This window comes from Psittacula echo, assembly GCF_963264785.1.
Source record: "Psittacula echo genome assembly, chromosome: Z".
NCBI lineage: Eukaryota > Metazoa > Chordata > Aves > Psittaciformes > Psittacidae > Psittacula > Psittacula echo.
In genome coordinates, this window is record NC_137742.1 from 28,328,543 (window position 1) to 28,347,383 (window position 18,841).

General features: G+C 39.6%; 1 protein-coding gene across 1 annotated transcript in view; it reads right to left on the reverse strand.

The window, feature by feature from the left end:
* ARHGEF28 (Rho guanine nucleotide exchange factor 28) overlaps positions 1-18,841 on the reverse strand; it is a gene marked incomplete at both ends in the record, with an annotated part of 116,740 nt that overhangs the window by 39,549 nt on the left and 58,350 nt on the right. The window contains 10 exon segments of the mRNA XM_080638411.1: positions 307-439; positions 1,781-1,904; positions 2,747-2,786; positions 3,497-3,512; positions 3,516-3,536; positions 3,540-3,730; positions 5,409-5,520; positions 6,785-6,929; positions 9,030-9,304; positions 10,148-10,278. Of these exon segments, the coding sequence (XP_080494537.1) occupies positions 307-439; positions 1,781-1,904; positions 2,747-2,786; positions 3,497-3,512; positions 3,516-3,536; positions 3,540-3,730; positions 5,409-5,520; positions 6,785-6,929; positions 9,030-9,304; positions 10,148-10,278 (1,188 nt within the window).

An 18,841-nucleotide genomic window follows, 5' to 3' on the forward strand; every position in this document is an offset into this window, starting at 1 on the left:
CCTTCAGGTCCAGTTATTAAAGTAGCCCTGAGAATGCTTTCATGTTACAGCCCCTTGCTAGGAAGAAGTTTTTGCCTAACGTGCTGGGAGATGGTGGTGGTCCCTTCTGAATCCATCAACTGCTGTCCTTCCTCCCTCTCCCTTGCCAACCTCAGATCATTACATAAAGGAGGTACATCCAATTACATGAAGGAGGTGCATCGAAATCTAAGTCAGGTTTCTTTTTGAAACAAAACACTGAATCAGAATCTCCAGGCACGATTCAGAGCACTGTAAATTCACATGCAAAAGCCAACAACTACTTACAAGAGCACTGCAGCGACTCTCTTCCTAGAAGCGCTTTTTCACAGGCCATACATGGCATAACTCCTGAGAAGGTCCCATTTGTAAAATTGTGCTTGTTCAGTTTCTCTTTATCTTTGGTATCTTTATTTTTTGTCTTCATCCCCAAGGGCAAAGGCAGGGGAAAAAAAAAAAAAAAAAAAAAAAGGACATTAGAAAAGAAGCAATTGAATCATTCTAAAATATTTATTCCCTGTCCTAGAAGTCTTGTAACAGTACACTGTATTATTACATCCAACACTGTTGAAGCCCTACAATGATACAGGCATTGGTTTCACTGGCAGCTAAGCCAGTACGTATTATCATGGAAGACTGGCAGAAATACATTTGTAAAGCTGCAAAAAGGGAAGGGTCAGATGATAAAATTTAAGAAGTGTTACTGACTCCTTGCACACACACACAGATACCAATGCCTACATCTCCCTGAGGCATACATGCAAACTCGTGCCTCTGCAGTTAAAGCTGCAGTTATGTAAATTTAGACAACTTGCCTTTAGGTCTTAGAAGACATTAGAAATAACCTATTTTTAATAGGGCCTTAACGAATTTAATGAATTCTGCCTATTTTTACAATACTTCTATTGATGTCAGTACACAACCTCTGAGCAGCCCTGGTAGTCATCCTTTCGGAGACCACACAGACACAGGCTAATGTATGTCTGCTGGACCAGACATACATACTCACAGCCAGTTCTGACACCCTTAAAGATACTGCCTCAGCCAACCACCTTAAAATTCATGTACCTTACCCATCCTGGGGCATGGGAGGGTGTACTAGAAAGACTGCAAAATCGCCAAAAGGCCAGCTCAAAAGATCCCATAGGCCAAATTCATCTCTCAAGCTGCTGATTGATGCTGTTAATATAAATTTCAGATTTCTCGAAATTAAACCACAAATGTTCTAATCTACCTTTGGTAGTAAGTTTGTTTCAACTGTGAAGACCTCAAGTCTGCAATTATTTAACTCTAAGTAGTGCTTACTCATGCAAAAAGTCCCGTTAACTTCAAATAAGGCAAATTCAACTCATTACATGCCAATGCAGAAGTTACAGACTCAGTTATTTGTTGAGAGCAATTGCAAGCACAGGCCCATACCTATTTATTTAAAAAAGAGATTTATTTTTGAAGAAATTAATGCATTTAAACTTTGGCTAAATGGCCAGATGAGATTATTAATAACATCAAAATAATGCCAAGGGAAATACTTGATGATGTTCAGCAAGGTTATTGTTTAAAAGGAAAGCTGCTTTTAATATGAAGGCCATTTCAGGGTATCCTGCATATGTTTTAAAATAAAATAAGATAAAAGTTTCTTCCTACTATTTTTATGTGGTTTTGTAATAAACAACTTTACATAAAAATTATATTCTCATATATAATTAATTTAATTACAGAGTCATAATTATATATAATAACAGAGATTTAAATCCTAAATTACCTTGCACTTATTCCGTGTGCTGGTCATTCTGTTCATCAGAAAGCTGAAAGTTCGACTCACTTTACATTTTTCAGACTCATTTTTTGAGGGTACAATATATTTATTCCATTCCTCCTCCTGAATCCTAAAACAAAGCCCAGTAAAAAAACCCCAAACTCATTCCAGCTGGAACAGCCCCTTAAAACAAAGCAGAATCTGGATGGTGATTATTTCGCCTAACATTTACAATTAATTATTTGCTATTTTGAGGGTTTAGCTGATGTTATTAAAAACACTCTGCACTCCCTCTTTAAATAAAGGACTAGCACTAGAATCATAGAATCAACTAGGTTGGAAAAGACCTTTCAGATCATCAAGTCTAACCATTATCCCAGGACTGCCAAGCCCAGGATTAAACCATGTCACTAAGGGCCTCTTCTACACAGTTTTTGAACACTTCCAGGGACTGTGATTCCACCACTTCCCTGGGCAGCCTGTTCCAATGCCTGAGCACCCTCTCTGTGAAGAAATTTTTCCCAATATTCAGTCTAAACCTCCCCGGCGCAGCTTGAGGCTGTTACCTCTTGTCCTATTTTGCTCCTCTAGCCCGTGGAGCACTCTGAATGTGCAATGCGTTACGAGCATGTGTAGTTCACAACTGGTACCAAATACCCCTTGCTTTCATTAAGGTGTTTTGGACCTTAACGGCCCAAAGGCAGGTAGGAGCACATCCCGGCCGCGCAGGTCCCTCTGTGGTGTGCCGCCGATGCCCACCGCGGGCTGCGCAGCGCGGTGAGGACAGCAAGGAGAGCGCCGAGTTCGAGCATGGGCTTACAGATCCGGCAGGCAGGGAGTGCGCCCCTAAACAGATGCTAAAACCCCGCTGCGAGAGATGCCTTGGCCTCTTCCCTTCTCCGCTCCCTAGATGGCATTCTTGCACCCACTCCCGGCGCCCTCACCGCGGTATGGTGCGGCAGGCACCCGTACCTTTTGTCCCGGGAGTGCTCCGGCAGACTGTATGGTCGCTCTGCAAGACATGAACAGGTATAGGGCACTCAGGCTGCGAGGTCGTCACGTTTATCTGAAACGTGCGACCTCCACCAGGCCATAAGCTTGTTATTAGAGGCTTGCAATATGATTGAAAATTAGGAAAGCAAAAACATATATACATTAGAAGCAGCTTTTCCCAGGCTAAGACCACTGCCTAGTAAGCTTTGTTTAGTTGACAGAATCTGCCAGAACTGAGATGGATATCAGTGAAAGCCAGTTTCTGTAGAAATGTCTGGTTTTAAGAATAACAAAAAGTATTTAGTTTGTTTTTTTCTTAATAACCCAGACTTGAATGATTCACACTTCATTTTGCTTTTCACATAATTTGTTGTAAAATACCTTAATGACATTCTTTTAACATTTGCCATTACCTGTCTTATGCAGCTTTATCTGCAGTATTAAGAAAAAAAAATATTAAATCCCTTTACATGAAGAGGATTATCACTAGTCTGTGGAATGCACAGGATATGTAGTGTTTTAAGTTTACATCCTACAAACAGTAGAGAGGACTCAAGCAGATACTTTCCAACAAACTGTTTAAAAAGCAAAATTAAAGAAAAGCAATTCAGTGGGATTGTTCTGGAAGAAATAATAAAATACACACCACTTTACCATTTCCACATTAGAAGCCATTCCATCTTCCAGACATATTTTGCAAAGCTATTACAGGTATGGTTCAGAAGACACCAAAGAAGCAGCAAGACTAAAAGGGCAGTTCAGTTAGTTGTCAGGCACAATAGCTGCCTCGGGGTGTTTTTGGAAGAAATGAAGGCCATGTACCCATGGGAGACGCAAACAGCCTCATGCAAAACAACGCTGTGGGGTTGGCATTGTACTTACTACAAGGGTGGAGCAGAGACACTGACTTAGAGAGTGAAAGAGCCTGAAGGAGGGATCGACCACTGTTCATGAGCACACCATCTACAGAGCAGGGACAAATCCTTTACTGTTACAGCCTAGTAATACCTTCTTGAATAAAAGCAGGTAGTTGTTTTAAATCTGAGCATACTGAAAAGCTTTCATCAGCAATGGAGAGTGATTTCTCACTTTTTTTCTCATACTTCATGTAAGAAAGACCTTCCTATTGCCATTGTGCGTTCATCTGCTTTGGCTTAGGTTTCAACTTACAAGGTCAGTAGCACTTCCCTTCCGAATAGCTAAGCCCTGAGCGAGATGTTTTAAATGCTGGCAGCTGGGCAGAGAAGAACAGGGAGGTTTTTGGTGTGCAGACACCTGCACAGACCCAGACACAAGCACACTACAGCCCATAGAGATTAGGATGAACTACCTGACCCAGTTTTTTGGACTAAGCTCCTGGATTAGTCCCATGCCCAGATGCAATTGCTCAAAGGAAGCACATCTGTGCCTGCCTCATACAGTAGTCACCACAGCCAGCTGCCACACACTGTTCATGAAAGGGACGAGGCAGGAGGTGCTGGTGGCAAGGATGCACCAGCAGGAACCTCAGCAAACCACCACCCTCCCTCCCAGCAGTATAGCGCACCTGCAGGGCAGGCCACAGAAGAGACTGCTTCCAAAGCAGGGGCAGGAAAGAGTTTCCACCTTCTCCACAAGACAGGTAAAGCTCCAGCACTGACTGACCCAGGAGGAGGGGAGAGAGAATGAAGAGAACATAGGCCTGAGCCCAGATCAGATCAGAGAGGTGATGGTGTCTGGATGAAGTGAGACCAGCAGTTCCTTAGGTGCAAGGTCAAAGGAATTCTGGTTTAACTTTAAGAACATGTACTGAGCTTTGCTGATCTGCCCATCCTCTACTTCTGTGGCATACTTTACTCTTTTTCTTCTGCCTTGTTTTGCCAGACTTCTCACCTAAGCTGCTAAATACAAATGGTTACAAATACATTAAGTGATGTGGAAAAATACAACACAGCTGCATGCTGCAGACTGCTGTACATGCTCCTCCTTACAAGGGAACATGGAATCTTACAGTTAATTTTAGCAATCACAAACCTGCTTTTCACAGTTTCTTAAGGAAAAAAGATGTCTGCAGACAACGTATGCCTGTCCACCAGCTTTCTCTGCCTCACATTCCCAATGGCTTTTGTATTTGTTGTCTGGTTTCAAAGGTAACGTAAAATTTCCACAACTTTTGTGTGTTCGCATATTTGGTGTCATAGTAGCACAGAATGGTTTGGGTTGGAAGGGAGATTATAATAGCCCATCCATGTTTCAGATGCTCCCCGGGATCTGCAGGAAGCTGGGCCATCCACCTTCTTTGACACCTCTTCTGTGCCATCCAGAGCTTCCTCATGTCTTTGCTGGGCACCCAGCGAGAGGCTGGGGTAAGGATCTTCCAAAAGGATTACCGCCCTTGCCTGCATTACTTTTTCTGACTAATGGTCTCCCAGTCTGTGCCTTCCTGAGGATTAGCTGCTGCATCAGGGGAGAGCATGATGGGGCAGTAGATGGGAGAAGAGCAAGGGACAACAGCAGAGGTACTAAAAGACAACTGGACTCTGCTTTCTTGGATATTGGCAAGGTCCATGTACAGGACAGGCCTGAGTAAAGCCATCAGCACTGCGCCTGAAGCAGGCAGGCAAGGGCTGAGGCTGTGCAGGTGCAAAGCCAGAGCACTGACCTTCATTTGAATCCCCAACTGCAAAGTCTCGAGGAAGGTGAGGTCTTCCTAATACACCTTTGGGAGAAGAGCAGGAATAGGAGCGCGATCGAATCCCAGATAGTGCACATTCCTACAAGAAATTGCAGCAAATTAAAATTTGTATAATTTTGAATTGCATCAGTAACATAAACAAAAGAAGGCAGTGACAGAATTTCTGGAAGAAAGGTGACTGACAACACACGTTTTCTGGGTTTCTTTAAAGGTTTAAGTACAATTTTTGATGACTTGAAGTCTGTCATACTTCCACCACGAAAAATCTTTGTATATTACAGGAAATAATCTGTGGGTGCAAGTTAGACTAAAAGGCTAAGAAAAAGCTCACATTCTTCTCCAGGTTGGTGGCAAGCACCATCCAAACAGCATTGTGGCCATTATATCCAATGACCAAGCTATCTTCTTTTAACCAAAGGAGCTATTGATCTTATTACTTTAATACCTCACAATTATTTCCTGAAGACTAACACGCTGCATTGGTAATTATCGATGCCTGAGTTTCCAAAGAAAGGAGTTAGCCTCCTTCTCTTATTTCTCTTCTTTTATTGTGTGTGAAAAGGTTTTCTGATCTTGAAAGGAACATACCTGATTTTTGATACATCACTTACATTTCAACAGAGCCTACTACTAAACTGCTTACCTCATTGGTTTTAAAAGTAGCCCTAGCAGAATTCAGTGTTTGTGCTGGACCTTTTTTCTCCTTTCATGTAAACATTTGCTGAAAGTCAGATAAAGCTCAACAGTGGAAAAAGTCTGCCTAATAAAATCATAAAGAAACCCTACAAACAAAAAAACACTCTTTGTGTCTGAAGATCTCAGAAATGGCACCCCTATCTAATGAAAATTAATGTAGCCAGGAAACTTTAGAAAACCATAATGAAGAGGAAAGATTTGCACTCATCAATGCACAAACCCCTCTGAATTTCCCTGACTTTAGCAACTGTTTTGAAACAGGCAGCAGGCTGGTTTTATACTTTACAAAGCTGTTACCCTTTCACATAACTACAGCTGGTTAAACATTTGCTCGCTAAATAGGTTTTGGTTAGAAAATGCTGAATCACTGAACTTCAGATATTTCCTTTGAAATGCTTCTGATAAATAAATGATGCTTTTTTCAAAACTGAAGCAAATCTTTGATGGACCTTTCTCATGGCTGCTGCCAAGCCTCACCACAACAAATGGGGAGCTCCAGCTCCACAGCCCCATATGTGCTGCTGTCCAGAGGGACTAGAATTGCTAACTGGGAGCTCATTTTTCCCATTCAGATTCCTATGTTTCTCAGATGTTTTCAGTGAATTACTTAAAAGGAAAACAATGCAAAGCAAGATAGTATCAAATACCTCAGGCTGCAGACTGGTGGATAAATTTAATCCATTTCTGCTACTAGCCACGGCTTCTGAAGTGCTGAGGGGAGGATAGCAAACATGGGATCTGTCCGAAACATCTCCACTTCCGCCATCTACTTCAAGGTCATCAAGACTTGAACTGAAGCAGACAATGAAGTCTTTATTTCCCATGAATTCAAGTAATAATACATCTCAACCTTAATGCAACAATCAAAATACTGCTGTATACTCTGTTCAGTGACAACCCAAAACACCATGATTATGCCAGGTTAAGTCACACTCTGAGGCCCTTCTCAGGTTTGAAGCCACTTGGTCAAGTTTCTCAGTCACTCTGTAAAGGACTCACCTGATGCAACGTTTTGGATCTGCAGCACATACATTTGCATCACTTGCTACCATGCGAACTCCCACCACAGTCAGACACACGTGAAGGATGACTTTCAGGCCAATGTTTAGCATCTCCCTTAGAATTAGATATTTTATTCCACACATGTACCCTCCCATCTATATCAATGATAAGGAGAACTGAGACAACTAGCTCAGATTCCAGTATTAAGGTGGGTATTATGAATATTTTGTGCAATAATATACAAATATTTTGTTCAATAATTATATGAATATGTGTGTATTTGAAAGATATGATATGGCTATTCAAAGATATATCTTTTCTACATCTGTGACTTGATCCAGGATGAAAGAGAAATAACAAAAGAGATGAAGGAGGGTCTGAGACAGTTCATAAGATTCACTTCAAAAGCTATAAATTTAAAAACATACAGAACTATAAACAGGCTAAACAATCTCTGGCTAAATCAGTACTTCAAACACCTAGACAATATTTGATTAGCGAGGTTGCCGAGCAGGAGGATGGGTCCCATTAGCTGCAAGAGCAAGTTCATGGTTTCCATCAGAGTGACTGGAAGGAACGGTTGACTGCTTGCAACAACATTCCAGCCTTACAACATAAAACATTGAATTATGTGTGGTATTTCTAAATAGCCAAAGTTCCTTCCAGGAATAATAGCACAACAATTCCTTCACACACCACTACAGTTCACTTTGTTGAAGGGCAAATATACCAACACTGCCCAAAACTACATCCTCATTACACTTCTGAAGACCATCTTTCACAATGTTTCTTCATAATAGCCCACATGACATCTCAAAAACAAGTTATCTAACCGCATTAAGTTACTGTCACATTTTAAAATTGGAAAAGTAATATGTGTCTATGTCAGCAGTCAAGGATACATGTCTTACTGAGGGTAACTTATCCAGGGAACTTTTCTGACATAAAAAGCTGGTTTAAAGACCTGCTAAGTAACTTGCCACATAGCAAAAAATAAAAGCTAGCAAAAATAAAAGGTCTGAGAAAGAATAACTCGTAGTCTTATATTTGTTGTATTACCTGTGTTGAAAGATTCTGTCTAGAGGGACTTCATAGTTGCATAAGAAACTCAAAATTAAGGTAGAGAAAATGTTATTCCCCACTTTAATTGATAACAGACAGATACTACTGCTTCCTTACTATTTTTACATAGATCTGATGCCCTACCTCCAACTGGTCCAAATACTTTTGAAAGGTGAGAGACAGATTCAAATTTCCTCTTCTACAGGAGGAACTGATTTCACATCCCTTCTTTCCAGAGAAACAGTAAAGTCTTTTTATCATGGAAATTTACTAATTAGTAACAACAAAATTTATAGTTTCATCTTCAAAGCTCTCTGCATTCCTGAATCCAACCACTTCCAACCATAACTCAAATCCATCTGGAGCAGGGTCCTCAGACAACTGTCTCTCCTGCAGCAAAACTCGTATACCAGCAGAAGAGCAGAAAACAGCCAGAACCTATCAGAAACACTGTACTCTGTACTATGTCTTTTGAGGTAAAAAGTATGTGTACTCAGGAACAAGGTGGTTCAGGCCAGTGCAAAGAATGGAAAGATTCCCAGAGAGTTCAACAGATTTTGGTCTATATTCTTAACAGACAATAAAACTGAAGGAAACACAGGTAAGATTTTTGTTAAAAATGTCTTCATAACTACTTTACAAAAACAGATCATTAGGACAATTTAAATATCAGTGATTAAAACCAGTGATTTTATCTCAGTAAAAATATTTATCACTACGTATTCTGCTACTAGATATTTTACATCACTACATATTCTACATAATTTGAAGCAAAAGGTTATAAAAAATAATCCTTATTCTGGCCATATCATCAAGTCAATTCCATACCTTTTTTTTTTCATGCCAGCATACAGTTGGTCCCTATCCTTAATAAATCCATGAGTCTTGAATGAAAGGTATGAATCTGCTCCATATGGATCAGTATGTCTTACACCTGTATTTTCTACATTTTTCACTGGCCTTTGGTTTTCTTCATTTGGAACATACATATATTGGTCATTCTTCTCAAGAGAAGGAGATGAAGAGCTCTTAGCCTTCATGATTGAGTTGGTGGGATTAAGAGATGTTTCACTTTTCACATAGTTAGTCTTTAAATCTCCAGCCTGCAGAGAAAAAATTAATGTTGGTAAGAGGCAGTAACAAGATATATTGTCAAGGAACAAAGACAGATTAGTTTTCCATTTTATTTATGGTTATATGTTTTGCCTTTTATTTTCACCTAGTATTTTTTAGAGCACATGAGTCAAAGGCAAGTTATACGGTAAGAGATTCTAGACCTTGCATTGATTTTTCCATAATTAGAGTAGCAATGAATTTGTATTTGCACGTCTGCTGGATTTCTCGCTCATATTTATGCCTTCTGTTAAATATATTGATTCATATATTTATAGCTTTTATTAAAAAATAGCCTTGAACCAAGCAAAAAATATGCATAATACATTAGCCTGGGAGCCATGTGGAAGAGAACTCAAACATTATGCAATTTAATTTGGAAAAATCATACACTTTTGATTTTCCAGCGCCTATTTCCTAGGCTTCTTTATCAGCCAGCATCAGCAGATTCATCTCTTTTGTGAATGTACACAGAATTCAGAAAATCTGAGTGCATGTGAGCAAGTTATATTGTGTTAACGTTTCTTAGAAAGAAGCAAACACCATTTAGCTCACAAACACACAGAAAAGACAGTATGAGCTGCCTTAGAGTTCTTCCTACAGGCTAGGGAGAATAATTCCTAATTATTCACCAACTAAATCTGTTAAAAAGGATCTCAAAATGGGTTACAAAATACAGCTGAGAAGAGTTAGGTATTACTGGTTTTATTTTAGAACTTTGCTAATTGTCCATATACCACTGCTGACATCCAGAAGATCCCACAATCACACAAAAAAAGTTACTTTAACAGAAGATGATGAAAAAATTGCCAAAAGATCAAACATAAGCTTACTTGGTCTACTACCATGCAGTTTGCATATACTTCATCACTTCCACTCATCATGGCAGAAAGTCTGGTTGCAGTAAAAAAAGTAGGTGGAGCCTTGAGTTTCCTGAGAACATCAAGGGTAGACTGTCTCTGATCTGGAAAAAAGAAATTATGGAAAATATGTCACTAAATTTCAAACCAACTGCTTCTCATGTATATATACACTGTCACAAAAATGGCAAAGTTAAAAATTAAGCACCAAATCTAATGATTACAATTACAGTAGTAATTGTGTGGCCACTCAAAAATCTGCCCATTTTGTAATTGCCTAACACTTGCTGTATCTTCCAAGAAGCCTGTAGTTCCAACCCTAATTGTTAGGGTTGGAAGGTACCTCTGGAGATCATCTAGTCCAACCCCCAAATCATGTATATAACTTAAAAATAAGTGTTCTTGTATCTTGGTTAACAAGACCTTCTATTTTCCATTAAAGTTAGAACTTCATGGAGACATGTGGTTGCAGAAGTACGTAGGACAAGATTTATGGGCTGGGTCGAAGTATGCATGTTTCTGGCCTATACATTAAATACCTAACATCTGATATATTATAGGAACAGAATACTGTTCAATTGCAGTCAAATAATGACTTTCCTAAAGCATTCTACCTACTGGAAGCCACATAAATATTAATCTTAAACCAATAAAGCAGATTACTGTTCTTAAAACAAAAACCAGCAATAAAATTATAAGAGGGATATAAATAAAATACCACCAGTAGTGCCTTTACAGGGTGACAACAGTCAGTCAAGATCTGACCCATGAACAAGGTGTTTGGGATGAAGACTGCATCTGACCTCTTTTGGTACTGAAATAAGAAGTTATCAGTCTCACCAGAAATCATTAACAGAAGTCCAGAGTTTAGTTTTCAATAGTGTGTTCATGACTGCAAATATTATAAAAAGCTGCATGGGCTGACTATTTCACTGCTTTGAGCAGCAGAAAACCAAGTGCTACAAAAACATCAGCCTGTCCTGCAGACCCACTTCTCTTAAAACTGCTTACAAACATGAAGAGCATACACCTATCCAGCATTTGAGGTCTTAGTCAAGGCCTCATATTATCTTCAGATTGTAAAAAGAGCAAAATTTGACAGAGTAGAAACTAGCCTTATTCCAGACTGTGTGAAAACAGGCTTAAAAAAAAAAAAAAAAAAAAAAAACCACACACAAAAACAAACAAAAAAACCAAAACAATATTGTAATGTAATTTTCCTTGTTTTAAGATGCTGGAAGTCAAGCATTGCCATTGGAAATGAACTGAGATAGACTAGCATAAGAATGGTGTGACAAAGTATAGCCAGCAAAATATCTGAAATCAAAACTCTCAATAAACTTCATTCCAGTTTGTCTGTCATTGAAAATTATGCAAAAAAATCCTTTTTAGTCTGCATCAGAAATTTATTTTCTGCAAAGATGGAAAGAAAAAGACACCATTAAGGATTTTCCCCAGTCTATATTCCTAAAGCAATGTAACTGCTTTTGGAAGACCACAGAATTATATTGCATGGTTTGGGCTAGAAGGGAACTTTAAAGATCAGCTAGTCCAACCACCCTGACATGCGTGCCAGGGACTGGATTAGAAGCTACACTTGTCAAGGTCTGAGGTATTTGTTTCTTAAAAAAATAAAAAAATAAATAAAAAATAAAATAAAAAATACCCAGATCACTGCCAAAACTTCCATGCTACACCACAGCTTTTATTTCATTTTAAGATGATACTTCATAAAGCCTGAGAACAGGAAGTTCTGTACTTAGAGGAAACTGGAAATCCCCATTTAGAAACAGCACACTATGTATTATTTCACTTCTAGTCCTGGCAGGCCTTGCAGTATCTCGTACCATTAAAACATCCTTATGCATCTCATTTTGCTTCTCTCTCCTTAAATTTTAACATAGTTTTAGTGACTGCCATCTTGAGAACTACTAATGCTACAAGTCATTTCTTTATGTCTGCCAAGATCCCAAAGCTTTTGTTTATAAATAGTACAAAAGCATTATTTTCTAAAGCAGTTTTTGGCAGCTAAAATCATATGGAAAAGTGATTTGGCAAAACTGGTGATACTTTCCTGTGGCAAGTAAAGCTTTCCAAGCACTGGTCTTAAACCAACAACCAGGAAGAAAAAACAACTCAGGCTCTCTATTGCTTCTTGCATGCTTATTACCTTCCCCAGCACACTCCCTCTTGTATATAAATCCACTGGGTACGACTGGCAAGAGAGGTATTCAGCTATAGTTCTAGGCAGCTAAGGTTTGATGCATATCCCTGAAAAAAAGCCCAGGCATTACAGATTCACAATTCATGGCATAAACCCAAGCCTATTGAAACAGTTTCTTGACTTCAGCAACAGTCGCCACTGCTGAGGTCCCTACAGTCAGTTAATGGACTGCACTATGAATTATATGTCCTGAGACAGAAACAACAAAATCCGCCTATGAATATTTTTGTTTATATATCAAGTTCTAATACCACGTTTTACATTATTTTAAAATTCTGTAAGACAGTAACAACCTGAGCAACAACTTCTGCAGAAAGCTGGTGCAAATACAACACAGTACCCCAGAATACGTTATCTGCAGTACTTTCCGTCAGTAAATCTTAACTGATTGCCACTGCTAGATGCCATATGTTTTCCTGGCGATGTTCTAGTCAGTCTGTTATCAAAGCTGCGATGTCTAAATAAATATTCATTGGGGTTTAAATGAAAACACGAAAGGTAGCAGGTTATTTTGGGCGTCATGTTTCAACATGACCCCAGTGTACCTCCTTACTCCCACCTCCACCCCCAGTTTCAACATGCGTGAAAGGACAACTACATCAAACTAAATTTGTAACAAGAGAAGTATTTAAAGACTTTGCTGAATGTAGGGAAGAGCGTTATTAATTACACAATGACGGTGCTAGTAACTTACTTCCACTGGACAGGCCTACATGGCTTAAAAAGTGATGAAACAGTTGCAAACATTCACATCACACTGCATTCCTACAACCCCACTAATTGTCCCCAGCCTGCCTTGCTGGCTACAAGTCCTCTTGGTCTTACAGCAGAACTTCCTTCAGGTTCATATGGCAGCAGCTAAGAGCCGCTGCCTTGGGTACGAGTGCCTGAAAGATGAGGGGTATCGGCAACATGCATTTTCAAACAAAATGTCTTAAAAATGTCCCCTACCCATTCAAAATGTTTATTCTTACTGCAGCCACAGAAGTTTAGCACAGCTTATGAAAAGACAGAAAAGACTGCCAGGGCAAACCATTTCTGAGAGTGACAGTGTCCCAAAGAGTTTGAGCTCTATAAAGTGTCAGTAATGGACTTCAAGATGATAAGGTAAAAATGATCCAAATATGTACTGAAACCACTCAGGATGCACAGCTCATCAAGCTGATCCTCCTGCCAGAGCCAAATGCTCTCTGGCTGTATACTGTGCCATGACCACAAAGAATAAAATAAAGGCAGGTTTCCTTTAGCAGAGGCTGCAGCTCTCTGCCATCTGCCTGGTAAACACTCAAGAAAGATGTATGCGTTATTTAGATATAGGTGAACAAAAACCACAGTTCTGGGAAGGAGAATCTCCAAACATGGGTAAAATAAAAGACCTTGACCAATGAATAACTAGGCACAAGTTCTCTACATCTTCTGTGATGTTGTCATCAAAGTTATATAGCAAAGTCTGCACATTTTACCAGGCACAAAAAGCTTATAAAAATGCTTTAAAGAAAGAAAGCACATGATCATCATAGCAATAATTCAAAACATGCTTTCTGGCATAAGAAAATGTATAGCCTTGAATGACCTATGTTGGAAAATGGCAAGAACATAACACTGACTGTTTTTCCACAAAATACAAAAACTTGAATTGTTCTATGACAGCACACAACAAAATAGAAGTGAAATACATCAATGTGACCAAGCCAAAAGCCAGGAAAGAAATTACAAATTTCCTTCTCCAGATACAATGAATAGTTTTCAGAAAGCTCATCTCATTTACCCCCACGAACCTGTGCAGGGGTTAATGTATAACTGGAAGTAACAGAGCTATGAAGTCAGCAAAAAATGCAGACTGCTAAGCACATCGGATATGCTATCCTCTAAATCCAGAAGTGGTCACCTGAATTTGGAGAAAGAAGTTCTCACATTCCTGGCAAGGGGCTGACCTAAGTGACATAAACATCTAGATGTGGACCATACAACCACTTCCAATGAAGGACCTGCATCCCTAATTCAGGTGTCTTAATGCTTCATTGAGACAGTGCAACTACTCATGACAGCAAAATTTAGCAAGTACATAAGAATAGTAATAAATGGAGGGTAAAGTGAGGTAGGCTTTGAAGTGCTATTTTCATAAAGATGAACATTTAGTGTCTTAAATCTACGGAGTAGAAACCGAAGCACTGTTTCTTATATACTGTGTGGAGAGGATCAGACATCCAGATGCTAGAAACCATACCATCACATTCAAGATGCGATCCTAAAGTAACCACTAAGAAACACTGAGGATAAAGGCACTTGTCAATCATTGACTTTGATCTTTGCCACCTAAACATGGGACGCAAGAAAGCATCACTTTTCAACATGGGATTCACAGCCCTGACCCTCCTCACTGAAGAAGGGGCCTTACCTACTATGCAAATGGATATACAAACAGAAATAAGTTAGTGCCTCATTTTGTACAAGAGCACAACAGATAAAGTATTTTCCCAAGGTATGGGACACTCAGTTTCATTTCCCACTTCTGCCTGAGTGGACTCTGCACATAACCCCCAGCTCCCAGCACAGTGGGACAGACCTGCTATTCTCAGCACCCCTGAAGTTGTTAAAGCCTCCAAAAAGGCTCTGAGAGTCACTGCCTCTGAACAGGTAGGCCTATGCAGTGCAGCAGGAGTGGAGAAGAGACCTGGTTTACAGTCATTTCACATTAAATAATACAATAAACACCATTAGGGGTCTTGCAGCAAGGAAGAAACCCTAGAACACCCTCCCCAGCCCAATCATAAGATGCAGTCATGTTCACATTCTCTGCTAAGCCTAATTAACCTTTAATTATGCCAGACACACACAGCCTCATCAGGATGGAGGGAGTCTGCAATGCATGGCTCCAGGGGTGCACAGCCTGCTCTTGGCTCCTGCCAGCTCCCAGGAGTTGAGAGGAAGAGCAAGGGCTCCACCACCCAGTTTGCAGGTCCCCAAGCAGGAACAAAAGCTGACCTTGGGGCACGCAGGGAACTTAAAATCGGAAAACGCTGATGTGTATGGTGCAAAGTCTGCCTTAGACTCTCCCACCAGAGGTCTGCACAGCTCCCAGGGGGACCAACCCCAGAACAGGAAATCAACAGCCTGCTGGTTCAGAGGGGAAGGGAGGAAGCTGACATTCTATTGCCCAGGTCAGCCGGAGCACCCAGCACAGGTAGAGAAAACGTCCATGACTTTCAGGGTGGGGAGCATGAGTCCTGCACCATTTTCTATCAGGCACTACAAGCCTCTTGTTTGCTGAGACCTGAACTCCTGCATGACAGAAATGTAGCTGTGAGGCACATACCCCACACCTAAGTGCCAGAATCCACTGGCCATATTCAGATAGGACCAAGAAGAAACAAATCATGAGTGCAGATCATGAGCCTGCTGTCCTCTTGCAGAGGCACTTCTCCCAACATGTGGGCAGCCAGGATTTCAATTCCTCAAGCACAAGTGAACCCTTGGACTTTACCACTAAAACATGCACTTGCATCCAAGAGCACCTTCTTGCTCCAACAACCCCGAATACATGATCAGCTCTGCATACCAGCCACATGCGTTGGTATACTGTCAGCAGGGATGAGAAACCAGATCCAATACTATAACATGCAAACACCAGATGTGTATGAAGTGCTTTATCACAGGTGAAGTGTTAAGGAAAAAAAAAAAAAAAGAAAAAAAGAAAAAGCTGCCTAAGGTATAATAAATTACAACAAAAATGCCATGGAGGATGGTTGTGGAAACAACACACACCATGCAACATGCAACCCATTTCATCTTCTCTGCAAATTGCATCTGCATCCATACATATTGCAGAAACTCCTATGCACTTGAGAAACAATGGATTTCCCCATGAATAAAAGTTAGAAGTTCAAAAGTGTTCTGCATGTTAAAATGTGCATTCTGTACATGTTTTTCACTCTAAAACTAGGTCAAAGTCTCAGTCTGTGTAAACATGGTTCTCCTGGCTCATTGACTTTAATGACACTGATGGATCTTACCTCTCTATTTGGTTTTTTCCCTTTCTGAAACACAAAAAAGCGATTTTACGGAAGGAAGCACAAATTATATTTTTTTGCCATTCTTTCTCTTCATTTCTTTGCTTTTAAATGTAGCAAAAAATTATCTTTCCTTATTAAAGCTTTCAATGCTAATTCTTCCTAACATAAACTTGCTGGTCAGTGCTTTTCAAACTTCTTAAAACCTCCTTTATCATACTGACAACATTCATAATGCTTACCTCCCAACAAGGGAGGACAATGTCTAACTATGCAAGGACAGTAACTGACCCTGCCACCAAAGACAGTAACTGACCCTTTCACTTTAATTTACGGACAACAAAAGAATTCCCTCTTCATTCTGGTAACATTTTTCTAATTTAAAATAATAATAATTCCTGTTAGCTCTTGAGGCTTATTTGAATTACCACATTCTCCTTAAATTAAAACTGTAGCCAGCAGAGCTTTCTGTAGCCACTGCTGTGCCGTGCAGCTCCCAGAGTGAGAGCTACGCAGTGAGAGCTACACATGCATGCAGAAGAGAGAGAAAAAAATAAAATAAAACAAACCCAAGAACATAAGAAAGAAATAAAAATAATTTTAAAGAACAGTACAAAATTTTGAGAAAACACTTTCTTCTCAACAAATTCCAGCACTGTTATCTACAAAAGCATAACTAACAATGAGGTAGACTTTTGATAGAAAGAAAATCTAATTCATGTGAGCTGTTTAGAGCCACCTGCGCACAACCACACAACAAAAAGGAGGTAGAGCTATTAAGCAAGAGTCAGTTAAAAGAAGATAGCTTTTTCTACCTGGTTTGGATGCCCTTCTTCGAATCCTCATTTTAGGTAAGGAAGGCCAAGAGTAATTAAAAGGTGAATCAGAATCTGAGTCCATTTTTGTGCTAAACAAACAGAGAGCAGATTCCCAAAGTTGCACTTTGTTGTTCTCAATAGCAAGTCAAGTCTTAGAATGATGTAAAATAAAGGAATGGACAAAGAAGGATCAAGTTGCCCACTAAACACAGGGGAGGGAGAAGCTGTAAATGTTTGCTCTCTTCGGGCGTCCAGGCATGTAGACAGATCAGGCTGCAAATATTACAGCAGAAGCAATGAGGTTAAAGTATGAGAGCTTTGAGTGGAGCTGTTGCATCGTGGTCCACAGCTATTTTAAAGGTCACAGTGTGACAATGAATCATTAACTCACCTCTCAATTTTGATGTAAATGAAAACAATAGAAGCGGAGTAAAAATGAGAAAATACATCTCAAAAGTAAACAAACTATTGCAAGCTTTTTCAAAGCTTTGTTTATATGTTAAAAGTGAGGTTTACAAGGACTTTCAAATTAGGGACAGGCAAATGCTGGAATTAAAGAAGCCAAAGATTAATGGTAAAACTAAGAGCACTAATCACTCTGCATGTATTACTGAGGAGCAATACCCCTCCTCTCAGCGCTTACAACTGCAGCAGACCTTGGGATGTTGCAGTTGCAAAAGCAGCAAAACCCCCACTCAAAATCTGTCACTCCCATCTTTCCAGCTCAAATGAGCTTAAAGTTTATGTGTTATAAAGAAAGATTACACTGTCATTAGAGGAGCTCTCTTTCCAATAATATTTAGTCTGAATAGTATTTTCTCCTTCACACAGACACCAAGTTAGTGAATCATAAGGACCTTGTAGAGCTGGCACCTTTACAGCTCTGGTCTAACCTCACAGCAACGCACAATACAGCTAGTGACTAATTTACAACAAATCCTCCATTCTTATACAGTCTCCCTGAACAACTCATAGGCAATTAGTATTCAGTAGGAACTCATTATCCCTTCCCCCAACATCTTTACACTATACAAACTGTATTTTTTTTTAGCAGGCTCAAATGTGGCTATACAAAAATAACATGTTCACTGTTTCTTAACCAACTCCACCAAACATTTCTTTTAGTTTCCCCACAATGTATGTGGTTTTGTATGCCACATAAAGGACAAGAGGGAATGTGAATCAGCTTAAATGCCAGTTTTTGGAAGATGATGACATTTGAGCTTGTTAACATTCCTTACTTCACTTCAATTATTTTTCAGGCTGCTAAGGTCTGCAGTGCTACTTCTATATTATGTTTCAAGTGATTCCTCAATCCACATTTCAGTCAAAGATAACGTATTTGTTGAAAGAAAATAATGCAATTCAAATGCAAATTAAATTCAAAACCTATTAGAAAAATATCTATCAGGTTTTCATGGATAAAATAATTATTATACAAGCACTTCATAAAGTGCACAAATGACATAAAACACAGTTGAAACACATCATTGTTCTGTCCTTCCTTTAACTGAAGTTCTGCCAGCTTTGTTAGGCCTAAAAAGAATAATTCGCTCCAGACGCTGGAAGCCTTAGACTTTCACTTTAAATATTAGACACTCCCATAGACTTTGTT